A 26,333-nucleotide genomic window follows, 5' to 3' on the forward strand; every position below is an offset into this window, starting at 1 on the left:
TCAACTAAAGGCAACACTGTAGTGGGAGAGAGACTTCACTGAAGCTTTTGACTTCACGTTTGTAATTAAGATTAGCTCCTGTTTTCGGTTTCACTGCCATTTTTATTTGTTTTCTTTAAAACTTTACAAGTTGACTCCAGCACTTCAGTCATTAATTATGATTGTCAGAATTGAGTGAGTAGGATTGATGGATAAACGGCACCATCCACACCCCTCCTGTGTGTGCTGGTGGAGAGCAAGGGACTGAGAGCATCTCTGTGTGAGCAGATAATGTGCTCTTGTATTAATGTGTTTTAAAGTATTTCATGCACGGTGTTGAGAATTCCTATCAGAATTATTAGTATCTCTTATACCTGTCCTATACTTGGGGTTGGACTCGATGATCTCTGGAGGTCCCTTCCAACCCCTACAATTCTGTGATTCTACAATTCTGTGATACTGAGTGTTCTTCTTGGTTCCATGTGTTCTTTCATAATTTGCAAAGCAGTTGAAAGAACTCTCATCTGTCTTCTAAGTCTTTGAGTCAGAGAACAGTTATCTTGGATAGGAAAATTTCCATACATGACCTGCCCTTCCCAACCCTTCTTCATCCTTCTAAATGAGGAGAAACTGACTCAGCTAGAGAGTACGTGGTTATTCTGGAAATAAGGGATGTACACACAGAACTATCCCTGTTCTTTATCCTTCATTATTATTGAATGTTCAGACTTCCACAGCATGTGCAGGGGCAAAAAGCTAGCAGTCAGAGACAAGATTCTTCCTTTCCATCTTTAGTCCTTTAGGACTATAAAATTACTCTTACAGTCAGTTTCCAGATCTTTCTTGCCTAAGGCTGACATTCAAGATTATAGATCTATTATAATAACTAGCTGTATCTTCAAAAGACAAGAATCTCAGATGGTAAATTCTCTTTCTGTCTGTTGCGAATTTGTGGCCAAGTTATAAAGGCACTGAATGTGAGACTTACCATGCATGTGTCCCAACATCTTCAACTAGAACACTTTATGTACTTGCATAATAAAATAACCTGCAAAAAACTAAACAGCAGGAACTCCACTGAAGCAGATAGTAATGATGGCAGCTACTGAGGAGGTAGAGTTGTTTGGGGATTCAGCGAAAGACAGAGCTGGAAGCAAGAAAGTCTCATTTTCACATTGCAGTTACTGACTTGCTGAGTGTCCTTAGGCAAGTTAATTGCCTTCATATGCCAAGGCTGCTGTGAGCTCATTCACGAAGTCTCGCTACTTCCACCCCTTCAGTGGGATAATGACTGGTGTTTTTGCTGCTGCTGTGATAACCAATGCAGAATATACACGATATGCTTGTAAAAACAGCAACTTCTGCCAAAGTGTTGGGTATCACAACTGTTAATAGCACTGCAGCAATAAAAAAATCATACAAAAACAACTTCTGTTCAAGGTGTGTGGCAGTGTTTTACCCCATTGGGATATTGTGTGAATGGAATGAGGATTTTATGGTGCAGAGAGTACTTTCAAAATGCACAACACTACAAACTGCTTAGTATTTTTGCTATACTTGTTAGGATAGGCAGTAGCAGATACAGCTGCTTTAAACCAGTTTTGGGTCACCCAAGGAAGGCAGAGGTCATAATCCTGCAATAAAGAAGGAATCGCTTACTGTCTCTGACTCTTACTACTCTCCAAGTAGAGATGCTTCCCTTGTGGCTGCCAGTCCTCTCATGAGTTACGAGGGGCAGAACCTGGGTCCAGCTGTCCTGGTGCAGCTGAATTGCTTCCACCTGTGCTCCCAGGGCTGGCCCTGCCCCTTTACCTGGTGCTCCATCACTGGTTTGGCTGTGACTCAACCATTCCCATACAGTATGCTATACTTACTGTGTATTTGTATGAAGGAGTTCAGCCATGTTATTTGTGATGCTCCATGAAGATAGAGGTACACAGAAACCAGTATGTAACTTTATGCCTCGGCAAGTTTTATAGCCCAGCTACAGCGTTCACTTTAGCTATGGCAGTTCAAAGCAATTCAAAGTTAACAGGATCTCATCTCTTGAACCAGTGATGGGACTTGCATGTGCCTTTATACTTGGTTACCATTTCTGATGCTCCAGTAGTTAATATTGCAAAGTGCTAGTTTTCAGTCAATTTTTTTGTGCTCACAGCCTTTCCTGTACTGTTGGTCCGTTTCTGACAATCATTAATATTCTCCTCACAACCCTCCTTTTTGTGCATGTGTTTCTGTGTGTCTCATTTAACATTTCTATTCTACAAGCAATTCTAATTCTAAATTCTGAAACGGAATGTCTGTTATTACAGAGCACAGCTCATTATGCAGATGCTGCTCAAGGACTGTTTATAAAATGAAAACACACCGTGAAAATATGCCAGGGTTAAAAGCAGAAGTTGGTGAGGAAGTGCTTATCCCGTATGACTGGAACGGCTTTGATTTGGGATTCAGTCACTTCACTTCAGTGGAAAAACTCCATCTGTCTGTCCATCCCAAATTATTGTGTCAGATTTGTGCCATATCACTTTTTCAGCTTCACTTAAGGAACAACAACGAAAGCAGACTTTTTCTCCCTTCTGGCATAAGTGTAGAAGATGAATGTGAGATGTTATACTGTGAAGCAGGATGCAAGTCAGGTTATCCTGATTGGCTATCCAGTCTTATTATGAAAAGTAAGAAAGAGGAATTCAGCTTTTGTCAGAACTTAGAAATGAGATTTTATGTCAAAATCATTCACAAAACCTTGTTGCACAAAGTTAAGTTGTTTCTGGTGTCCATCAAAAGTACCATAGCAAAGTTCTGCTGACGAAGCTACTTGACAAGTTAAAAGAACAGCAGGAAGTTTCAGAATAGCTGAGGCAGAAAAATTGTATAATGTGGATTTAAATCCCTTGCCAGACTTCCAGAAATAGTGTGTAAGTAAAAGGAGGTCATTGCAGCTCCGTGTCAGTGTTGTGAAGGCAGTACTGTAAGGAGTAACAGCCATGTGAATGGCTTTCTTAGAGGACTGTGTGACTCAGACGCTTTCTAAACTCAATGTTAGACTGGTACCTCTCAAATCTTACTTAAAGATCTGTCTTGGATGGTCTGGCCATTTCATGTAGCACTCCAGCACACAAAATGCAGAGTTAAGCATTGGGACGGGTTGGCAGAGAGGCTTTGAGAGGGGCTCTGCCACTGGCAGGTCTCAGGACCCGGCTGGACGAAGCTGGAAATAACTTGAACCAGATCGAGTGCTGAGCCCACGTAGAGCAAGAGGCTGCCATGGGGACCTCCAGCACTCTCACCCTAATTGCTCTCTGTGACTCTTCTTGTGACTGATGATAATGACAGACGAAAAACATGCATGCAAAGAAACAGCAGAATTTTCTTTTTATTAGGGACAGGGGTTTTTGGTTTTTTGCAAAACGTGTTCATCCAGGACAGCTAGCCAGGCATCTCAGCTGGGAAGAGTCATCTGCCCAACAAAAATGACATATTTAAGTAATTCTGAACTAACTGCAGATTGAGGTACTAGACATCCAGCAAGGCCCTTCTAGAATTGTAGAATGGATTCCTTATAATGCAGCTGATATAGGAGAAATACATGAAGTGTCCATTATTACTCCTCCTGTACTTGAACAGTATTTATTAGAGTTAATGGAGAGCATTAATTATGGAGTTAATCTCAAGATTAAAATAAACTAGAATGTTGTGCACTCTGTGCATTCTAAATTGCAGAAATTACTGGTGCTGAAGCTGCAGATGTGTTTTGGAGAAAGGCAAATAAAGAAACTCAGAAAGTTAAAAAATCTCTTTTCTCAACATTAATTTCCAGCACGTTTACCTACACAGCTGCTGCAGTCATGTTATCTGACTCATTACTTTATAAACCACTTAGAGATCTTGAACGTGAGAGCTGTGCTACAAAACCATATTTATTTCCATAACCCCGAGTGCTGTGTGCAGGCTTAAAAGCTCTCCCATCTCCACTCTGACAGGGGAATGATGTGACTTAATGTGCCAAATACATCTAGCTGAGGAATGAAGAAGAATGACCTTGACCTGGGAGGCAGGCGTTTTACATTGTTCAATGGACAGTTAAAATTACCTGTCAGCCATGCAGGAGTGGGGGGGGAGATCTTACCTCTCCATGGTCAGGAAAGCAATGTCAATCCAGTTGTTATTTGCTCTAAACCTATGCAGAGCTTGATTACTGACACCCGCATTTTCAGATGATCAGTGTGAATGTTGATCTGTGTGCAGTAGGAAGGAGTGTGTTTATATTTCAGTCTCTCAATTTCTTTCAACTCTGAATTTTCAGAGATGTGAAAAACTGTAAGTCTACAATAACATGAAGTGTTTCTTGTCTTACTGACATAAGAAATCTGTGTTGGATTTGAAAACTACCCTAAACAACCTGGTCCTGGTTAGGAATCTTTTCATTATTTTAACAGTGATTAAGTGGTTTCAAGGAAGCTGTTTCAGTTGTTCAGAGGTAGTGTATGTTTTCACTTTGCTATGCAATTTCTCCTGTTATTTTCTTTTTGTGGGCCATTCCTGTAGGATAGCTAAAGTGGGGACAGGCTGCAGTTGGATGTTGTGTAACATTCCTGCTTTGTCTCTTGACAAATATCTGTGCTTCCACTCTTTCAAATAAGAATCACATTCATTGCTATGAGCTGGGGGCCCAGATCCTTTTTTTTTTTCTTTCTTTTTACTTACAGGTGGATTGATCTGTGGTTGTAAAAATGTGTATGTGCTTGGACAGCTAAGGTTTTGTAGAGGCATTCGGTCCAATGTTCATAACATTTATCTCACACTTCTGTCCAAATTCAAGTTTTACAGCAAGATCTGTGTCTCCAGGAAACCTATAATTTTAGGGGCAAAACTGTTATTGTCAGTTCTGCCAAGGACTATCAGATATTCAATGCCTCAGACATATTTACATTTAATAGCAACTTTCGTGCTTTTCTACAAAGCCAGAGTGTTTGGCTGAAGGGAGGAGAGTATGCCCTCATTCCACAGCTTGGTGTTGTGCATCCCAGCTCAGGTGAGGGAGGAGCAGCATCTACTGTTGCAATTCACCTTCTGTAACCCCAGACTGGAAATGGACGAGGTGCTTTGAGGATTGTTGGGTTGTTGGAGAATCTCTGTTCTTGAAGACATTAAGGCTTCCATTTTATGCCCAAATCCATAAGAACGAACTACCCATGTACTGTACCTTGAAAACTTGGGCTGCAGGGTCAATTTTTTGTTAGAGAATTTGAAAAAATACCTTTTGTTTATGCTGCTTCATTCTGGCCTGGCATTTAGTTTACACTGAAGAAGTAAAATTCTTCTCCTTGGATGCTTGGGAGATGTTTAAATTGCCTGACAGCAGCAGAGTGACTGTAATTGAGACAGATTAGTGGAGGCAGTGGGTTTCCTTTGGGTGCATGTGGCAGCTTTCATGAAATGGAGAGAGAAAGTGAAACACATTTTTGGCTTTGGAAGCTGCAGTGGGAACTAATTGGCAATTTCAGAGCACAAGCAGGATTGGAGGATGTGTCTGTGTTTGCATATAGTAAATTATTTAATTATATGAGTATGTTTTTCCATATGGTACTTGCCTTTAACGTGTTCATAAAGACAAGATTGTAGAACTCTGCCTGTAATGAACTAAATGGGCTTCCAGTATCAGTTCTGATGATGAAGTATCACTGACGTTTCATTTCTCTTGACTGAGATTGGATCTCCTCGCTTCTTCCCAGCTTGGATACTGTTAACCTTTCCCCAAGGAAGGTTAGCTGTTTATATCCAAATTTTGTCGTCTTACTGGAAAGTATTTTGAAGGAGTTGGTATTTCTGTGAGGGTAGATGCACTGGATAAAAGACGTTATTCTCCTTTCTTATTCTAATAAGTCAAGCCAGACAGTTCTGCTGCTCCTCACTGCCTTAAGCAGACAGGCCTCTAGCAAGCGACTGAGCTAATAAGAATAACCAAATACTTGTGTAATGGCTTATGACCATTTATGAGATCTTTATATAAAATCATGATGAAAGTAGAAGTAGACTCAGTGAAGCGTGACTAACCCAGAAGAAAAGCTTTCAACTTGCCTTCTAAGCATGGTTCAGTGTGTGAGCTCTGAAATATATATCTATTTTCTTTGATTTTTGTTCCCCTTGACACTGAAGATGAAGCTGGGGCAGTAAAGGGAAGAACCTGACAGGTGCCAGCCCGAGTGGAAAAACCGTCTGTCCGTCCCTGTCTGTCACAGCTGTGAAGCAGCAGCCATTGCTGATGGATGCAGGCACTTGTCAGCAGCACGCAGGCTTTCAGAGCAGAGCAGGAAGTCCCTTGGCAGCAGGGCGGTGTTTTGAAGTGCAGTCAGCAGAAACCCCTCTAGTCCCATATCTGACAAAGCAGTCTCATTCCTGTAAATTCCATGGTGATGCAGGATTTGTTTTTGCCTTGCTGATCAAGATTCTCTCCACCGTGGATAGAGGATTAAAGGCGGAGAAGACCCGATTGCCCTGCATACTCTGGGCTGCCCCACACCCTGACCTGCCACAGGCCTGCTAGCGGGAGTTGGCGGTCATGGAGGCCTGCAGGAGCACAGCTGTCAGTTTCTGCAACGACACGATCCTGTGCTTTGCTGCATCCAGGCAGAGCACTGTCTGCTCCCTGCCATCACCTCTCTTACATCAGCAGGCTGCCCAAAGAGCTGACTGCCTTTCCCTAGCTGCCAGCTGTGCTGTATCACCTCTCTGCGTGGCACACAGGGAAGAACAGAGCTCTCCGGTTTGACAGCTCATTCTTCCTTGCCACTGGATCTTACTGCTTTGCATTGCAGTGCAGTGTCTTTTCCTCCACTCTGCAACCACAAAGGGGCTTTGATTTCCAGTCCAATGCAAATCACATAGCAGGGGAGGCACCTAGTTGGACCATCCCCAGCCTCATGATCTAGTGCATTCCATGGAGTCTCTCTTGGAGATAGGAAAAAGATGCTTAAGAGGACTGCAGAGGCAAAAAAGGGCTTTCTGTGCTTTTTCCACCTTTCTTGCATACTTCAGTACTTTATGTCTGTGGGTGAGCAGATATTTCAACTAAATAACCACAGCCATTGTTGCTTTTTTTCCTTTGGTGCTTTCCAGCTGTCTTTTGTGATCTTTCTTCCATGCTTGCCTACTTGCTGGGGTTTTATAACCTTAAGCTTATAAAGATGTTCAACAACTAAACAGTTCTGAATAACATCAGAATGTTTTTAATAAATTAAATGGTGTCTGGAGCCGAAGTCTATTGCATGATTCCTTTTGCAGTGAGCACTTCTCTGCAGACAGGTTGTTACTACTGAGCTGGGGGAAAGCTAAAAGCTCATTAGCTTCCTGGAGTCAAAGCGTCTGATTGGCATCAGAAACTGCAAAGCAGATTTTGACAAGGGCTTGAGGCCAGAAAAGGGTATTTCAGAACACATGATCATTAGTCAAACACACACCAAAAAAAAAAGAGGAGGAAAGAAAATGATAGGTCCAGGCAGCATGAGGCGAATGGAAGGAGTCCCTTAACTGCCATTATTTTCAGTGATGAGCCTGAGACATTTTTATTTTATGGGTTCTTGAACTTGTTGAGATACTAACAGCTAATACTAACATACTGTGTTTTATCATTGGTCATGGCTGTGGTCTGATGGCTATGGATGGGGAATTTCAGGGAATCACTCAATTGTCTCTGTTTTAAAAACATTTCATACAGTAAGCTCAAACCCTCTTGCAGTTTGGCTGGACTGTTAGGCATCTGCACTAATAAAGACAGTGAAAAGTGTAGCTCTCAGTTCTGTTCAGCTCCATCACATGGCAGCTATGATTTGAAGAGGAGCAGCATGCTTTTACTGAGATGTATGTGGGTTTTGTAAGGAAATCATTTTTCTTGTTCTGACTTTTTTTTCCAGTTTGAGGAAAAGTCCTTCCTAAAAGCACATTCTGGCATGTGTACAGAACTGTACATTTGTAAACAGTTGTTTATATAATGTGAAAAGTAACAATTTTCCTCAAGTTCCCAATCTTCATTAGCTTCTGCTCCTCTGAGAAAACTTGACTAAATACAGAAAACTGTTGCAGTGTGCTCTGAAAAGGTCTGAATTTGAACCCTACCAAAGCAGAGGTAAGCAAGTTCCAGCCTAGAGATTCCATCATTTAAAAGTTTCCACCATTAAGAAATGGGATCCATTTTCACACCTACTTCTATCAAATAAGGCTTTCTGTCATGTTGCCTCATCACCTTATCTTTTCCAGAATTACCAATGGTAAACTGTCTGTTTTTGTGCTATGGATTTTGATGACTATGGCATCCCCGTGTGTTCTTGACTTGTGGTTACAGCTTTGAGGTCAGTAAGAGGACGCCTTCCTGGCTTTCCATGTTCTCTGCTCATGTAAACTTGCCCAAATGCCAGAAGCCAGGCTGGATCAGCAGTGTTCTAATTTCTAGCTTGATTGTGCAGTCCTTGCAATTGCTATCTGTGACAGAATAGGAGGGGTGACAAAATAGAGCTGTTTGGTACCACACACAAGGAGATATCCCTCAGGGCATGTGTGCAGTCACCAAGCACTGCCATCTGGGCCCTTTCTGGGAGAAAAAAATTAACAAGTCAGTCAAGTGCAATTCTGGATGGCAGTGGAGACAGGAACAGATTCATCAGAAGCAGCCATGGTCAATCATAGCAGCAGCGTCTCTTAGGTCTGAAAGAATAAGGCTGGACATTTGACCTTGTCCACTGTTGTTCTGATACTGCTGTTCTGCAGCAGACAATGTCTGGAAATTCAGGTTTTCCCTCTCAGAGAAACATAATGTGATCGATGGTCTGCTTGGTATTGATCTTGTATGCACGGGCCAAATTGCTGTCTGATTAAGAAGTCCCTGGTGCCATGTGCATCAACCCTGTGCCCACTGTCCTTTTGGTAACAGCTGTTAGAGGCACGTGTCCAACCTGGTAGCTTAAGGAGAAAGCTTCCCTGGAGGCAGCAAGCAAGATTGTTTGCATCCAGGAGCATTTGCATTTCTGCTTTCCTAGCGTATCGATCTGCTCTCAGTAGGATGGCCAGCGTGATCCGCCTAATCTGTCTTCTGTCTTCAAATGCTATAGCAGTTGAGGATGGAGTAAACTGCCATAAAACTACCCATAAAACTACCATGAGTACACAGAATTTCTCCAAGCAGGAGTGTTCATCCGTAGCTTAGAGTCCAAGGTGTGCCTGAGCTACCCTGAGCACGATACCCTTGCAAGAGTAGAGGCATCATGCTCTGAAACATGGCAGAGCTGGGAGACCTTTGCTGAGAATTCTGTTCTTGTTCCTTTCCTTGTGTGAGCCAGGACTTTGAACCACCCCTCACTTTGGGGTTTTGCACTCTCGAGCTTGGAGTCCATTCTGGGGGCTTGCAAACACCATGGCAAGCAGACTGTGGAAAAAGGGGAACCTGTGCTTTCAAACAGATTGCTTTTGGTATGTAGCTTATAAAGAAGAGACTCCAAGGTGCGTGCCATGTGTGAGAGAAAGAGAGAGAGAGTGGTGTTCAGTGAGACTTTAGAAATAACATGTCTGTCCTACTCCTTCAAAAGAAAATACATTCTGTTATCACTGTGAAGTAAATAAAAAATAACTTTGCATCAGGTGGAGACCTAAAGCAGTGTTAACAGTTCGTGTACGTAAAGTCTTCAAGGACTGGGGTAAAGGAGGCTATTTGCATGCCATCCATTTTAATCATTTGGTGAAAGGGCTTTACATTTACTTTGGATCCTCAGCATTACAGCTTGTAATAATGGTGTTTCTCAAAAGCACCACTAAAAGTGACCTACAAAAGCTTAAACGTGCTGCAATTCACCATCATGCCTGCTATTGCTTTGAGAGGAGACCTTCAGCAATTCATTCTCTGCATCAGCCTTGCTGCCAGGTATTTCCTGCCCTTCAGTAGCAGCCTATGGAGACATTGTATTCTCCTTTTGAACGGGTAGCTTGGGTAGTGCTCTAGTTATCTGCAGCACCATTCAGATCCTTATTAAGTATTGGTCCTCCAGAGCCTTCTCAACTGATTAGTGAACAGAGGAAAGAGTTGTTAACTGAACATCTCCTGTTGCCAAGAGACTTAGCTGCATAGACTTGAAAAAAGCCTTTGTTACTGGGCAGTGCGTCAGTTGCTGTTGGGAGGAATGCTGCTTGGAAAAGGAGAGCTGTTTTAGTCTTAAAATATTTGCTCACAGAAAGCAGAAGTATTGGAATTCGCACAAGGTCAAAATAGGTTGTGTTTAATTGAGCCATCTCTGTTAAATTGCATATTCTTTGATACGAAATGAAATATAATCAATTTCATAGGAAGTCATCTCTGTAAGAGAGATACCCTGGTGACAGCTTGTGGAGCTTGAGAAATGTGAATAATAGAAATAGCTACAGACAGTCTGTTTTCTCAGGCATCCTTATTTCTCCTGCACCACCTTGCCTTCCTGTTCCCTTTCCTTGCTGCTCTTCTGCCTTCCCTGCAGATCAGTTCCTTGTTTTATTTTTGCATTCCTCCACATTTTGAAGTGCTGCTGATGTCCTTGTTACATCCTTGTGGCATGAGGGAGCTGCTTCCCCTTTTAGCTAGCAAGCCATTGCTTTTTGCATTGTGGAACTAGGTGGTAAACTGGGAGGTATTTATGTAATTGTAGAACTTGTGTGCGACTTACATTGGCAGGGAAGGTCACACACTATGGTGTTCCTTTTCTAAACAGAAAATCTCGTAACATTCTTTCAAGCCTGATTTGAGTCTCATGTGTTCCATATTATTCTGGTTGTTCTTTTCAACACTACCCACTGTTGGAGCTCCTGCTTGGTGGTGGATGCTGCATTCTTGACTGAATCTCAGCAGTAAGCGTAATGCCTGTCCTGCCTTGTGCTGCACATTGAAGTGAAAGCTACAAGGACTATTAAAAACCTTTTACCTATTACTGCTTCATCCACTGAACAAGTTTATGCCTCTGTTGTGTGACATTCAATATGCTTATATGCATCTGTGTCAAGGTGCATTCTCCATCAGTGACTCCGAGCATTTGGCTCTGCTGGAGCTGGCTGCGTTTTCACTACTGTTAAGACTTTCAATTAGAAGAATCTTGCAAGTTGAGGTTGGCATTCAAGCTGTGACCGGGGGCTGAAACACAGCATACAGATGGAGTGGGGCTGATGGGGTTTACTGTGTGTTTGTTTTATTAGTATTGTTTTAAGGATCTGATTGCTGTTGTCACAAAACTAACCAGCTGCCTTCCCCTCCTTCTCCCCCCCACCTTTTTAAATGTTCTGTGGGGTGAGGCATTCCTGGAATGGGAGCTGTTGAACTGCTAGACTGATTGGCTGCTTACGTTCTGAAAATATTTCTGTAGAAGATTCTGAATTCTGGTTCACAGCTGTTCGACTTGCAAAGCATGAACAGTGTGTAATGAGGTTGCAGCATGCTAGCAACAGAGGGCAGGAGCTGAAAATTTGTGAAGCGTTTCTTCCACAATCAACTTGCTAGTTTCTTTTAGACATGATTTTTTACTTCTTTTGGCTCGTAGCTTCCTGCTCACTTAGGCAGCTGCTTTCTTTTTTCTACCAAGTCTGTTAGTGTGTGACCTTGCAGAAACGTTGCGGTTTGGGCTCTCGCTCCATCTGCCGGTAGCTGTCACATCCTGCGCCGAGCTGCCCAGCACAGTGAGCACATCAGCAAGCAGCTCTTGAACTTGCTCGCATTCCTTGTTAGCACACCTCGATGTGGTCCTGGAGTGCATCTGTTGGTTTAGTTTCATCCCAGGATGTGTCCAGATGGTGCTGCAAGTGCTGTGTGTTGGGAACTAAGGCGCAGTGAGTACGGGCAGTTGGGAAATTTGCTTTGAAAGTGGTCTGAATTAAAACAGTAATGTAAACATCTCAGTAAATACTGCAAAGACAAGTAATTGTCAGAGTTCATTTAAGTGACTTTAGGGTGGTTTTTTTCCCTCGGCAACTAAGGTTTTTTGTTTTGTTTTCTATTTCCTACAATGCTCCCTGTGTCCTTCTAACTCATATGACAATCTCTTGTTTGAAACAGCAAGCCAGAGATTTTAGAAGAATAAAAAATAAAGCATCGCATCTGCTCCAGCAGTAGGACTTAATCTGACCAGTGTATGTACGTGTATAGTTGCCTGTGCCTGTAGGGTGATAATAATTCCTAAATTGTGTGAGTTGTAAAGGGAATTAGGCTTAGCAACTTTGCTCCAAAGAGAGATGTCTAAATGTGGGATTAAACAGGTATATCAGAGAGAGGAACCTGATGAGATGGTTTGTTATTGCCAGAATGTAGTCAAGTATATAGGCACAATGTCATCACTAAATGCTAAAATGAAAGCACGTAAATTTGTGGATGAGGTGATCCAGGAGCTGCTGCGTGTGGCTGAGAGCTGAATGGGCTGCTTTGGATCTTCAGTTCATTCCTCAGGTTTTTTACGTTCAGGATTAAAATTGCTGTCTGTGCTGTTAGTGTTCTGTGGGCAAACAAGGGATGCTCCAGTTGGCAGCACTTGGTGGGGTGAGCATGGCACAGAATTGATCCCATTGCCCATTTTGAACAACTTGGATGCAGAGAAGCTCATCTTCCTTTTGTCGTAAGGTTGACACCACAGTGTGTTGGTGAAGGTGAGTTTAATGTGGAAGACCTTTCTTTGTATACACATTTATGCCAGCAGCTGGGGAGAATGCTTAGATGTTGTAATAGGCCTGACACAGTGACATCAGTGTCTGAGGCATTTTCCATTTATCTAAAAGGAAAAAGTAATATAGCCAAATGGTTTGCTTTGCATTTTACAATGGAGTTGGGGGAGGGGGGAGAAATAAAAGATTTATCCCCATGCTTTTCCAGAAGGAAACTGTATAGATTGCAACTCAGCACGAGTCTGTAACCTAAGGAAAAGGTCTCATTTATTCTGGAAATAAATGAAAGAACAACAAAGAAATGATCTTTGGTAGGGCAGTGCTGAATCTGGGCTATAACCATAACAGCTTTTTTTAAAGAAAAAGAAAAGCATGTGCTGTTTTTCTCATTTGATATATTACCGATTGCTAATGACCCTCCTTTTCTCATTTTCTTTAAAAAAAAAAAAAAAAAAGAGGGGGGGGATATAAGCAATTAGCTGTAGATTGCACAAAGGCAGCATTACCTGAAAAAAATAATTAAGATGATCCTGAAATTAAGGAAATCAGTTTAGAAGAGAAGCAGGTGCTTAATGGAGGTGAGACCAGCTGTGCTTCCCAGGAACGTGCTTGAAGCGCTTTGCAGAAAGATGTGCAAGGCCTCCATGCAATGTTGGAAGGAAATTGATAATAACTCAGACAAATAGCATCCTATAAATAGCAAAGCTGGACTCATTAGGACAGGAGATAGATGGAGAAAATACAAAACTTGTTTGTTTCTTTTTAGGAGAGTATAATGCTTATGAAAAGTGTCAGCTTGCTGTCAATGAGGGAGAAACCCTCTGGTGGAGATGTAACTTTATTACTGTTAGGTCCTCATCTCTGCTCATGAGCAGTTGTCCATGAGAGTCTTTCCTAACACTTTGGTTTACCAACCCCTGCCTGCAGTTTGCTAGCACAGATTATATGCATTGCTGGCAGCAGGTGGAGGTCCCCAAGGTGGGGAGTGACATGAGCGAGGAGAAGGTCTCATATATGGTGTATAGCATTTATTAACTCCTTTTAAAACAGATGTTAACAGGGCAGCATAAATACAGCTGGAAAATGGGGTCATATGGAATGAAGTGAGAATTGCTCACCAGGCAGCTGAGGGATTGCAGCCCAAAGCAAAAACGCGTTGGTGATTGGTAGAAGAAATGCTGTGTGTTACTGAACAGTATGGGGACGTTTTTGAGATGCTCTAACATTAGTAAGTAGGAAAAAGGAGAGGCTTCCATGCATGAAGAGAAGTAATGACAGAAAGGGAGCAAGAGGTGCGTGACTGGAATACAGCTCTGTCTGCAGGACGTAAGTGGAGGTGAGAGGGTTATTGCTTCTGTGTGCTTCTCAGCATTTATACCCTGAGAAGGAAGGAAGGAAGGATGTCTAACCAAAAGGGAACAGAAAGGGTAAATTTTAGACTGCACTTAAAGGAGAGGGCAACTTGTGGGGCAGTTGCCAAGTATGCTGTAGTTATGGCCAGGCAATTTAGAACAAAGCCATCAGAAGACTGAGTACAGAATTGCACTCTGCTCAGTGGCAGGCTACTCTGAGCTCAAGTACAGACGCAGTACATGCTCTGCATGAGTTTTCTCTGAAAATTAATGAACTTTCAGCTTTTTTGCATATCTGATTCATGCTTCAGCTAAGCTTCCGTGAAAGGTAACACAGCTTCCAAATTCTGGTAAGCTATCCTAAGAGATTTGTTAAGTGTTAGTGTTCAGGAAAGTAACACTATGCACTTAGCAGGCAGCAGTGCTTTTTCTTGAGGAGTCCTGGGATTGCCAATTCACCTTGTGAAGCAGCAGAGGAGAGAGGTGATGTGGAGGTCAGACTGGAGTCAGATAGTCACTATTATTCACGGAACAGAGAAGAGCTGTACAGCTGTTCATGCTTCATGTATTACATAACTGGAGTTTTTCTAAGCATTCAATACAGGGGGCAGTGATCCCAGTGCAAGGAGAGGACAGCAGGGAAGAGGGGAGAAGGTGCTATGGATTGGCAGGATGCCTTTGGGGATTGCCACCTGTTGCAGCTTGCACTTATCTGTAGGTGTCACATAACAGGCAAGTGGTGGCAGTAAAAGCAGTCTGCAGCAGATTAACAATCCAGCAGTTCAAAAAGCATGGCTGCATGCTGGAATGCATGTGAGGAGGCTGGACAGGGAATGTGTAAGACAGCACGGAGCTCGTGGATGCTTGGGAGCTGATCAGTTTTCTGTTGTGGAGTAAAGAAAGCCTGGGCTGATAAAGTGTGTCTTCAAAGGGATAAATAAGCCCTGTACATCCAACGTGGCCTTATGTTAACATTAGATGAGGTTAATATTAGTTAATTAATTAATATTAGGTTAATATTAGATGAGGTTTAGGGTTTTGAGAGATCATGGCTAACATAGTGCCACAGCGATAACTATGATGAAAAATAGGGAAAAGCAGAGCTAGAATGTAAGGCTTTCATTTTAGAACGCTTTTTAGTCCTCTTCAGTGATGGAGGATTTCTAAAAGGAAGATTCTGACAGTATATCCATTTGATAGAATAGCATTTTTCAGTTCTCTTGCTTCTGGGTTTGATTTGAGATGTCTGAAATATGATAAAAGTACGTATTTGAATAGGAGGTGATTTGTGAAGAGAAAGTATTGAAGAGAGGGCGTGATTTCTGTTTGTAGGCTTCCTGTCTTACTAGTGGAAAACTTGCTTTGAGTTATGCTACACTCGTGGGACAGCATCTTGCTATGTGAGAAACATTCTTTTTGTCTGTACATACAAAAAAAAGCCTTCTATTAAGGACAGGCTTCACATTTCCTGCTTCCTCAGGCTCGTCCATACCTTCATACTTGCTTTCATGCCATTCTTTTTTCCATGAATGTTTTCACGAGTAACACCTGCTAATTGCAAACTCCCCGAAAGCCATCAGTTCAGAAATGTCTTACAGCTGCAGTCACTGTAGCTGTGTCTCTGTTACCTGTAGGTGGTTTGTGCTTTCCTGCACTCACCAAAGCAATTCTAGGCAAGTTATTTGTTGTTGAAATTTTCTGAACAACACTACAATCTCCTTGATCCTATTTGATGGAGAAGTGCTCTAACTGGCTGCTTGCATATTCCTCCTTCATCAATTCAGTGTTGTGAGGCACTTAGTGACAAAGGGTAGGTAGGATTGCTTGAAAATATCCACGATTTGTTACTAACGTGGAACTGCCACTTCAGTCCTTGTCTGAAGCAGCGCCCCTCGTACTGTGCTTAGATGGATAAATCCTAATCTTTGGAGATGAGGAAATTGAGACACGGATGCTACTGTCAGTTACTCAGCGTCACAAAAGGAAATGCATGGCAGAGCTGGAATAGTTCCCATTCCTGACGTGCCTAAATTGCAGAGCTGCAGCAGTGACTCTGTGGATACTGAGATGTTATGTGTCTGTTGCAGTCTCCCAGTGTAATGCAATGCTGGTGTACTTCTTTACCTAATATTTGAACTGGAGGCAGTATTTCTCCCTCTCCTACCAGTTGAGAATTCTAGTCATTCTGACATCTTTCTTTCCTTACGTAGGTGTGAGAAGGGGGTGGATGATGGGATTGCAGCTTGCTCTCTGTGACCTGTTTGTTGATGTCCGAGACAGTTTGAATGAAAAAAATAAAAGGAGTGCAAGTTGAAGTTACAGTCTACAGATGCAAAATAAGAATTGTTCTGTCATTGTCTCATGCCACCTTGTTACTATGTGTACTACATGTACTCAACCTGCTAGACAGTTACATAGCACAGCACAGATTTCAGAAAGAATGATCAACTTACTAGCAATCAAAGGGACCTTCAGTCTAGCTGAATGTCCTGTAGGTGAGTTCCCATGTGCACTGCGTTCACAGGAGTGAATGAAATATTCTGAATATGGCAGAAACCCTTCTTTCCATAGCACAGCTTTCTCTCAGCTGCTCTCTGATGTGATTAAATAAAGGTATGTTCTGTGTTTGTTCATACATGCCTTCTCTACTTTTCTCTTTTTACTTCCATTGTCCTCTTCCCCACCTGCAGGCTTTGAATTACTGTACCAACCAGATGTGGTCCGACTGTACCTTTCCATCCTCACCGAAAGTCAGAACTTTAACACCCTGGAAGCTGCAGCAGGGGCTTTGCAGAATCTCAGTGCTGGCAACTGGACTGTGAGTGCAATCTTGTCTTTAGTCCTTACTTGATGCAAGTAAAGAACAGAGCTACATCCCTTGTAACTGCACTGTTACCTTGTGCCCTTTAAGAAGGAAGAAGGTGAAGAAATTATTTCCGATTCATTTGCCCACTTAAGATGCTTTGCATCTTCTGAACAGATGGTGTTTATGTGCAAATGTCACTGAGCTCGTGACAATTTAACCATGAGCTGGTTTTACTACTTAAACTACTTAACTGTTGCCACGTCCCTTCAGAAAAGCTCGTTGTTAGATGGTCCTGTTGTGAATGCTTAATTCATTAGGCTGTCAGAAACTGTACTATGAAGTGTCCTCTGATTTTCTCTCTGAGCCAACCCTACTACTAATCAGCTAATGCTCAATACCTGATCATTTCTAGAGCTGTGTGGCAAACCTGGAGCGAGCAGAAGCCTGAAGATCAGCAGGGTGGTGTTTTGCAACTGTCTTGAATACCTATTTTAAAATCAATCGTGAAACAGAGTAAAATAGCACAAAATTGAAGGTGGAAGAAGATAACATGCTTTGGATGCCTTACTGTTCCCTGCAAATGACCTATTTTTCCTAATCCAGGGGAATGTGTTTTCACACTGTGATGTGTACAGAACAGATGCTGGCTGGCAAATGAAATTCCTTCCATTTCTGTCCTCTTTCTCCATCAGCTTACTAAGCTGCAGGCTGAACCTCCACATTGTTTTCTCTGTGGTGCTTGATGAACGTGACTGATAGGTTGTTTCAGATGCATCAGCATACACATCTTAACTGGTGTTCACGGGAGAAAGAAAAGAATTGCAGCACTGAAAGAAATGCCAAAGGCAAGAAAGAGTGGGTATATGAGCTCACTGTATTTTGTTTTGTTTCTTTTTCCCTTGTTTTGTTCAGTGGTCCACATACATTCGTGCAACAGTGCGGAAGGAGAGAGGTTTGCCAGTGCTTGTGGAGCTACTCCAGTCCGACTCTGACAAGGTTGTGAGGGCTGTGTCAATTGCTTTGAGAAACCTTTCCATGGATCGCCGCAATAAAGACCTTATAGGTATCTTCAGAACTTTTCTTAGCAGGCTGGAATCTTGGATGCTTTTGAGAGACATCTCCTTTTTGTCAGCTGTCTGAGGATTCGTTTTGTATGCAGTTTCTATCACTGTTCTCCAAGATTATTCTGTGTAGCCACCAAGTGAAAGGTTGTCATCTCAGAATGTATTTCCAGTCCACTTAAACAGGCCATGGTTTAAGGAGAGATTCCTAAGGACTGAAAGACAGATTTTTGCTGGGTGGGTTAGCAGACTGCCTCTTAGCTCTGTCTGGCACGGAGCGCGCTACTGGTCACATGCAGAGGTTGCTGGCAGCTGTGTTCCTCCTTAGGCCCACTGTTGAGATCAGAGTGGCTGAGCTTGTTTGGGGTCATGAAGGAAAATCTGGAGTTTTCCCTTTTTTTTTCCATCATGACCTCCTTCCTGTGGCAGGTACTGTAGAAACTGGATACTAAACAACTTACCAGAGACATAGTCTTCAAAATAGTTTTTCAGCAGTGCTCACTAGCTCTTTTCTAGTGGGGTAAATATGCATTTGTGTGCATGTAATCAGAAAGATTCAGCTGTCAGTTGTGTTTTCCTCTGGATGCCTCTGTATTTAACTGATGTCTGTTTGAACTGTGACTTGTCAGACCAGGAAGTATTCAGCACTTGTTCAGGGCCATCATCCAAGTTGATACTAACAAGTGGCCAGGTGGAATTCTGCCCTAACACATCAGGTTTCTCTTTTAATAGTTCAGAGGTGTAGCTAGGTGAATGGTGCAGACACACACGTGGGAGTGATAAACTCCCAGCTCCTTGGTTTTTCTCCAGTACCATATGATGTGAAGGCTAACTGCACCCAGGAGGAAATGCTCTTACCTTTGTTGGAAGAAGGTTAATAGATGCGTGGCTGCACACCTTGCCCCAGAAGGCCTATTGGAAGGCTACACTGAGTAAACCATGTGCGTGTATCAGCATGAATATGTGGCGGTAGCAGCAGCTACTGGATGCTTTTTGCCTCAGGCGTTGTGAAGTATGATAGATGCTGGCTGTAAAATCGTAATAAAATCTGCTTTTTTTCCCCTCTTAGCCTTTTAGTATTCATGATGAAGGAGTTCTGTTTTGGATATCAACTCTTAGTCATCTTGAAATAATGAATGATAAATGCACCATAAAGTCACAGTCATGATGTTCAAAACACTTGCATTATTAATTGTTTTAACCTGGCAAGCACCCTTGAACTTTTCATTCAGGATGGGAAGCTGAAAGGATTACTAGGGCTGACCAGTGGTATCTCTTCCACTTTTCCAGGTAGTTATGCCATGAGTGAGCTGGTTAGAAATTTGCCTAGCAGGCAGCAGAGATCTGCAAAGAACCTGGAAGAGGATACAGTGGTTGCTGTATTGAATACAATCCACGAAATCATTACTGACAGCTCAGAAAATGCAAGGTCTCTGATCCAGACACAGGGCATTCAGAAGCTGGTGGCAATCAGCAAGTCAAGGTGAGGGAACAGATGAAAGCAAAATGTATAAAAGCTCACTGCAAACTTGAAAATACCACAATGCACTGTAGTTTTTTGCTTTCTGAAGCTATTCTAGCCTTTCAGAAGTGTAGCTAAACAAATACATACACAATAAAAAGTCACCCTCTCGGTAGATTTGTGTTTTAAATAAAGTGTTTAAGGATGTGCAGTAATTGTTTTGGCTAAAGGCAGCTCAGACCTTGTGTGTGTTTGTTGTGCTTCTTTTTTTTCTGTAAATAAATCCAAGCAGAATGAAATCCATCTGCTTTCTATTAGTGACAACTACAAAATGACAAGAGCACCCTGGTGTCCGTGCTTGCCCACGAAGGCAGTGTGAAAACACAAAAATCTGCACATTCTGACTTCTTGGGTTCTTTTGTCAGCAGATACCTGTACATGTGAAGAAGTCACTGAATTATTTTACATACATCTTAAAACTGATAAGCCAATGGATAGCTCTGTGAAGTAGTAGGTACCTTCTGGATATTGTTTTGGTGCAGAGAAGTTGGCATATGAATAATCCTATATTGCTTGATATTTAACATTGTGATTTTATTTTGCAAATCAGCCAGTCTCCTCGAGAAACAAAAGCAGCATCTCACGTTCTTCAGATGATCTGGAGCTACAAGGAGTTACGGAATGCTCTGCAGAAAGATGGCTGGAACAAATCACACTTCCAGGTAAGAATGCTGGGTCTTAGGTTTAGTTAGTAGTTATGGAAATCAGCTGACTGGAAGGTGCCTCACAGTGCAGTATTGGTGTCTGGTAGGGAACACGCTTGAATTCTGTTCTTTGAGGTAATGGAAAAATACTGTAACCTGTTCAGTTGTAACATCATGCACTTCATGGATCAGTTTTTCACTGGTCTATGAAATGTAGCTTTTTAGTTTTTGGAAGTTATGTGGGCCAAGTGCATGTGCTTTGCTCAAGGGAGACTTCGCATGCCTTCTGTCAACTGTGTTTTTTCTCATATGAACTTTATTTCAGGCAGTCACTAGTTCTGGATGTGCAGCCTCCTTACCTTCTCTTCTGACAAGGTTGAGCTCCTTTTACAGACCAACAGTGCAGTGGTGTAGATAACACACAAAAAAAAAATTCCACTAACAAATCTGTATGAAAATAAAATTAAAAAAACTCCTCTGCCGTGCTGTAACAGGAGTGGATTTGGAACCAGAATGTGATCTTACTTCACACTGTTTACTTGTTTGATTTCCCAGAACAGCAGTTTCATATTTACCTGGTTTTTGTTTTGAAGTCTGTTTCTGCAACGCCAAAGAGTTCCAAGGCTGCTGCTGGCAGGTCTGGCTATGATGACAGCACTTTGCCGCTGGTGGATAAGAGCCAAGGTCGGTTCTGCTGGTTTCCACTTTCTGTATGTGTTTTGCTTGCTTGCTGAGTTTGCCACAACAGTGTTATGGGAAGTGGAAGGAAGGGCAAGACTGGAAGGAGTGAATGTATTATTTGTACAGTGCTTTTTAACTCGCAGTAACGAGATGATAGTCTGTAGTTTTCCTTCTCTTGCAAAATGTGCACTGCCAGTACTGTGAGCAAGTTGAGAAAACAGCAGGATCAGTTAGAATGATCTGGGAGAATTTGGGATAGTTGTAAGGTGGAACTTAAGAGAAGCTTGTTAAGTGGAGGTTTGTCCAAAGCAGAAAGTAAGGATTTCGTGTGTTGTCTGGAGAGCTTAAATTATATTTTCCTTTCTGAATGGATGGCAGCTGAAAGTTTTTCTCCAGGTCTGAATCCAGTACTTTAAGGACCTCTCTGGTTCTGAGACTAATTTAAAAGTACCAGGTGTTGGGAAAAGCAGATGTAACTTGAACAGTTACAGTTATTCCATGCTTCTGTCTTACAGATAATGAGAAAACTGGGAGTCGTGATATGATACCTATGGATGAGCTTGGCCCAGGTAAATTCAGTCATAGATCAAACCTTGTGTCTGTTTCAGTAGAGCACACACTTTCACTTACAGGAAAGTTCAACTTTCCTTTGAGTCATACTCTCTCAGATGGATAAAGTTGACATTTAAAAACAGAATGTTACCCTTCAAAAGGTTGGCTGTTGCCATTTTCTTCCTTTCTTTCCCTTTGTCTTTAATGCACGTACAGTGTGCACGCTAATTTATCCACTACTTTAAGCATAGCACAGAAATTTTCATTCGAGCCTCTGTCCCCTTGAGGCAGCTGCATTCTGTGTTACAATTTGGAAACAGGATAAAGTTGAAAAGTTACTTCAAAGTGAGCTTAAATCTATTCTGCCTCTGTTTTGTGTAGGTAACACATGAATGTTGATACATGCAGTATTCCTGACTTTACTTTTCATTTACCTTCATCTGACTGAGCCAGACTTGTCCTTCAGATGGAGAACTTACAGCTACTGTCAGTGATGTGCTTTGAGACTGATAAACTGCAATTTCTGACTTGCAAAATTGTGGGTTTTTGCTTTGCTCAGGCAGATAAAGGCACTGCCTGCTCTCTTGGGAATTTGATTTAATATTTCCAGTACTACTTTTTGAGATACTCATATTAATGCCTTGAAATGAAACTCTTTGATATACTGCCATTTGTGATCGTAGCTGAAAAATTATTAAGTTAGAACCAAGGTGAGTAACAGATACTGATTACCTTTTGTATTCTTAGAAAATGAGGTACACCTGTCCTCAGTCCACCTGTCAGTATGTATTTAGCCTAAGGGAACACTAAAGCACTTGTTCTCACAGTGGAAGAAAGTAACTCCAGAGAAGATTGCATGGCAGCGTAACTGCCTGCAAGCAGGTGCTGCACTCTGGGCAGTGCTGAATGTTTATAGGCTCAGGATTAATTGTTTCCTCGTGCTTTCAGGAGTTACTGGTGTATATCTCAGTACCAAGAGAAATGCAAATTAACTGCATATGTATGATATCAGGCAGATGGCCTGAGCCATTCTGTTCTGCGATTCTTTCAGTGCTGTTAGAAGATGAAATCTGAAGTTTTCCTGATCCCATCTCCTGAGTACTTTCATCTCCAATATGGCTTAACTTTCTGTGGTTTCAGAGATCAGTTGAGAAGGGAGTGCATGAATTTGTCCAATATACTATCCTTAGTTTTAGGAAATCAGAATAAAAATACTTCATCTCTTGCCTTCATGCTCTTCTGAATGCTACACGTTACGTATCTCATGCGCGTTCTTACAGGAGAAGCTGCCTAGGACAAGTGTTCTGGTTTTAACCTCACGGTGGATATTGTTCCATTCTGGAACAAGGACTACCTGGCCCTTTACTGCTATACTGATGTTGCCTCTTTACCAACACTGCAAAAAGCAGCATGCTGTTGTTATCTCAGTTTGTTAGCTGATACTTACTGTCATTCTTCTCAGTAAGGGAAATTAATTCATCGTTAATGGCTGGAGATAAAGAAGGATGTGTTCCACATTGACTGACAGTACTGGACCAGTCAGCTTCCTGTTGTGTGAGGCAGTGAGAGCACCTGGGCTGAGCTTGGTTACCTTGGGAAATGGAAAAACGTGTGTGATAAGTTACTGTGGGATGCAGTAGACGGCCTTGTGCAGAGATAGCTCTGGTCTGCCAGACTTGATCAGCTCTGGGCAGGAGATTCTGCACAGCATCATCTGAAGATCAGCGATGCTTACTGTCGCAGTGCTGCCTCAGGGTGGCTGTGACCCCGAGCTGCCTGCAGGAGTGGCAGAACTGTGATCTCAAGGCTCTGCGCCAAATCTGAGTCCTCCAAAACTGTACTTGTGCCTCAGCTAAGATGCAGTCAATCTGCCAATATCATTAGAGAGCTGAGAATTGTTGAAAAGAAAAATGCGTAGTTCAGAAGTTCCTCTCATACCTGCATGTCTTTAGGCATAACTTCTCCTTTTTCTTCCCTTCCTTCTTTGTGGGTCTTTGTAAGTTGAGAGCTGTGTGAGAGCATAGATGGATTGACACTCAGAAGGCATTTGGTCATGACATTTGTGATGACATAAGAATGTTGCTGCAGAATGAATGGCAGATACTTGGTAAAGCGATAGAGACGATGAGGAGAAAGGTGAGAGGTGAGAGGAATAAACAAGCTAAGAATGCGAAGTGCCTCTACTGACCAACATAACTTTGTCTATAAACTAGATTATATTAACTGAGAAAAATGCATTTATACCTTGGAGCAGTAAGAAAAGCATAGGTCTCCTTCATGCCCCAGAAGCAGAGTTAATTTGGATAAAACTTGCTCAGGATCAGTCTGGAAGATGAGAGAAGCACTCACTAGTCCTGGAGAGGTGTGATCCTTGGGGACGGAGGTATTACTTTTCTGATGCAGCCTTCTTCAAGACGTTACTCATCTTATTAGGTCCAGTCGTGATCTTCTGATCTCTGCTGCCTCATGTCTTGACCGAGTTGCAGCACAGTGCTTGGTTTTCAGAAGCTTGTCTCCATTGGTGCTGATGTGTGCGACACCAGTAGCATGCAGGGCACACGGCTGACAGAACAAACTTCAAAACCTTGGAATTTTTTGCCCAGTCTTTGTTAGATTTCTGTTGAGCGTGGGGTTTACTTTGTTGTTGCCTTTAGTACTGAAGAACTGCCATGCTCTTAAGCTTTTCATTACTGATGTCTTTATTCTAACCTTGTTACCTGGGAAATACTAAAGCTGCCATACTTCATCTTAATGGCTATTGCTTTCTGGGGGTGGGCTAAAGGTTTCCCTTTGTATCTTAGCAATTGATTTTAAAATGTTTTGGGATCACCCTTGATATTAGTAAAGAAATGCAGAGAGATTCGTTACACCGTTGTGAGTATAATTGAAATTTGACTGTGAAGAGCTGCCTCTCAGTTGAGTGCTAAATTACTGTGAGTCAGCATGCTTCCATCATTCGTGTATCTACCTGTATTTAGGAGCAATGTACTCCTAACTGAATGATGAATCTTTAATATATAACTTAACCAGTAAGATTCATGCTGGACATTCTGAGGAGAATGTTTGATTATGCATTCCTCCACAAATTCTGGCTGGATGCAACTGATAGGCTTTGGGCTTTACTTTTTTTTTTTTTTCTCCAAAAGGAATAGCCAGTAACATTAACTTCTTTGTTGTCAACAGAGTGACTGTGTGGCAGTGCTTTAAAATCTGTGTACTTCGTGTGCATCTCAAATTCTTTAGTTATTTTTAATCAGCATGGTTAAGTAATGTTAGTAGCCATGATATTATGAGTGCTACCTCAGGTCTACCTGCACTTTGATTCCTGAGACGTGTAGAAAGCTTGAGCTCTTTCAAAATTAACTTAACTGTGAGCAGCATAAGTATCATACAGAGCTGTGGTGTTTGGTACAAGTCACTCTGGCTGCTTTTGTCATGTGGGCAAACAGAGCCTCTTTGTGCCACGGAAACCCCACAGAAAAACTTTTTTTCTTAGTGACATTTTGCAGCAAGGAAATATGCCAAGAGATGCACATTTTGGGTAGAACTTTTTGTGGTCTTCTGAGAGCCCGGTTTGTCAGAACATGAAAACATGAATGATCTCTCAGTTACACAGGTAACAACAAAAGCCTACAGGAATACATAGATTGGAGTGTCATTTACTCCAGATTACGGAGCAGGAAACAATCTATTTGTAACTGATAATGAGGGAAATCTGATGCATCACGAGAAGAAATCCAGGTTTGTGCTGGCTGGACTGATTCAGAGCAGAGTATATTCTGAAATGTATAAAGCTGTTTCTTTATAATGCTCTCTCACACTTTTCTTCGTGTGCTAATCACACTTTCATATTGTTTCTTAGTTGTCAGGAGAAAAAGCACCATCAGGTGCTGCTTTGGAATGAAAGGCAGTCCTGGCACAGCGGGGTTTGCATCAAGATTTCTTCCAGCTCAACAGTCTCCTTTTCTCAATGCATCGAAAGGGCCTATTTCAAATTACTGTTATGTCCTGTTAATAGTCAGGCTCAGGAAGAGTGGGAACATGCTGCAGAGCATTCAAAGAATGAACACAGCCAATTAATCAGGCTGCTAAGCAAGGAACACAAGATTTGAGCTGAATTTGGAGCTCATTAGCCACAGGGCTTGAGATGACAACTTGCTGCTTTCCTTAGGCACACTACAAAACTGCAGTAGGTTGGGATGAAAACAGTTCTGCTTGCTAATGAGTGCCAGCATCTGGCAGCGATACAAAAAAAAAAAAGCTTTTCTGTTTTAAACTGGAGAAAGTAAAATTTCAGAGCTGGAGCATATGTGAGAGGCAGGCTGCCAGCATCTTTGGGATCTGATGGTCTATTTTCCTGTTTCTTTGCTGAAGAATGCTGCTCACATCAGCTCTGTTCTGCTCTTCGTTGTGCTCCGTGCCTAACTGTCATATGTTCCTCCTCAGATGGCTACTCTACCATCGATCGCCGGGACAAGGAGCGCAAATACAAGACCAGCGACAGCACAGGGGACGCCTCAGAGAAAGAACCTTTAAAAGTGAGATTCCCCTGATTGCTTAATGCTAGTCAGTGCCTTTGGAAGAAACAGAGCCTGGTGTGCTCAGCAAGAACAGGGCAGTTACTCACTAGAGGGCTGCAAAGGGTTTTTTTGGTGTCTTTGTTTTTTGCTTGCCCAATGTTAGGATAAAAGCAGCGTTTCCTATCCTAGCACTGGCTAACTAGAAATAAAAACAAAATGCTGCTTTCCAGTGCAGAAGTAAATGCAGGCAATTGATATGTCCTTGTAAATGAATGAGGTTGTAAGAAAATCTTTGTGCAGGCAGCATTCCCTTGCCTATAGTGAATAACTGCATTCAGTCTTCATTCTGAGAACAGTCGCTTCGAAACATCACACTGCTTTATTGTTTTCACCATGAGAAATACTTGTCAGCTTGTGCACCTGCCTAGGGCAGTGCGGTGAGCAGCGTGCATTTCACCAGCACTCACTGGGAGTCCTGACTGTAGGCAGTGGGTGTGAGCCAAGGAGATGGAGGGGAAGGAGAGATGTGCTTCTGAGTGCCTTCGAAAAACAAATTTAG

At 42.2% G+C, this 26,333-nt stretch overlaps 2 protein-coding genes across 17 annotated transcripts in view; one reads left to right on the top strand and one right to left on the bottom strand.

Moving 5' to 3' along the window:
• RANBP1 (RAN binding protein 1) overlaps positions 1 to 19,667 on the bottom strand; it is a 251,354-nt gene extending 231,687 nt beyond the window's left edge. The window contains exon 1 of the mRNA XM_052690991.1: positions 19,662 to 19,667. The gene's annotated coding sequence lies outside the window, so the exon portion shown is untranslated. The remainder of the gene's footprint in view (positions 1 to 19,661) is intronic.
• The window catches only part of ARVCF (ARVCF delta catenin family member), a 215,063-nt gene that overhangs the window by 179,982 nt on the left and 8,748 nt on the right, over positions 1 to 26,333 (top strand). For all 16 annotated transcript variants that reach the window (XM_052690950.1, XM_052690955.1, XM_052690947.1 and 13 more), the window contains 7 exons: positions 16,679 to 16,806; positions 17,707 to 17,857; positions 19,146 to 19,338; positions 19,928 to 20,039; positions 20,615 to 20,705; positions 21,218 to 21,271; positions 25,701 to 25,792. In XM_052690950.1, coding sequence (XP_052546910.1) covers positions 16,679 to 16,806; positions 17,707 to 17,857; positions 19,146 to 19,338; positions 19,928 to 20,039; positions 20,615 to 20,705; positions 21,218 to 21,271; positions 25,701 to 25,792 — 821 coding nt within the window. The remainder of the gene's footprint in view (positions 1 to 16,678; positions 16,807 to 17,706; positions 17,858 to 19,145; positions 19,339 to 19,927; positions 20,040 to 20,614; positions 20,706 to 21,217; positions 21,272 to 25,700; positions 25,793 to 26,333) is intronic.

Source organism: Tympanuchus pallidicinctus, unplaced genomic scaffold (assembly GCF_026119805.1).
Source record: "Tympanuchus pallidicinctus isolate F22 unplaced genomic scaffold, pur_lepc_1.0 scaffold28, whole genome shotgun sequence".
NCBI classification, from domain to species: domain Eukaryota; kingdom Metazoa; phylum Chordata; class Aves; order Galliformes; family Phasianidae; genus Tympanuchus; species Tympanuchus pallidicinctus.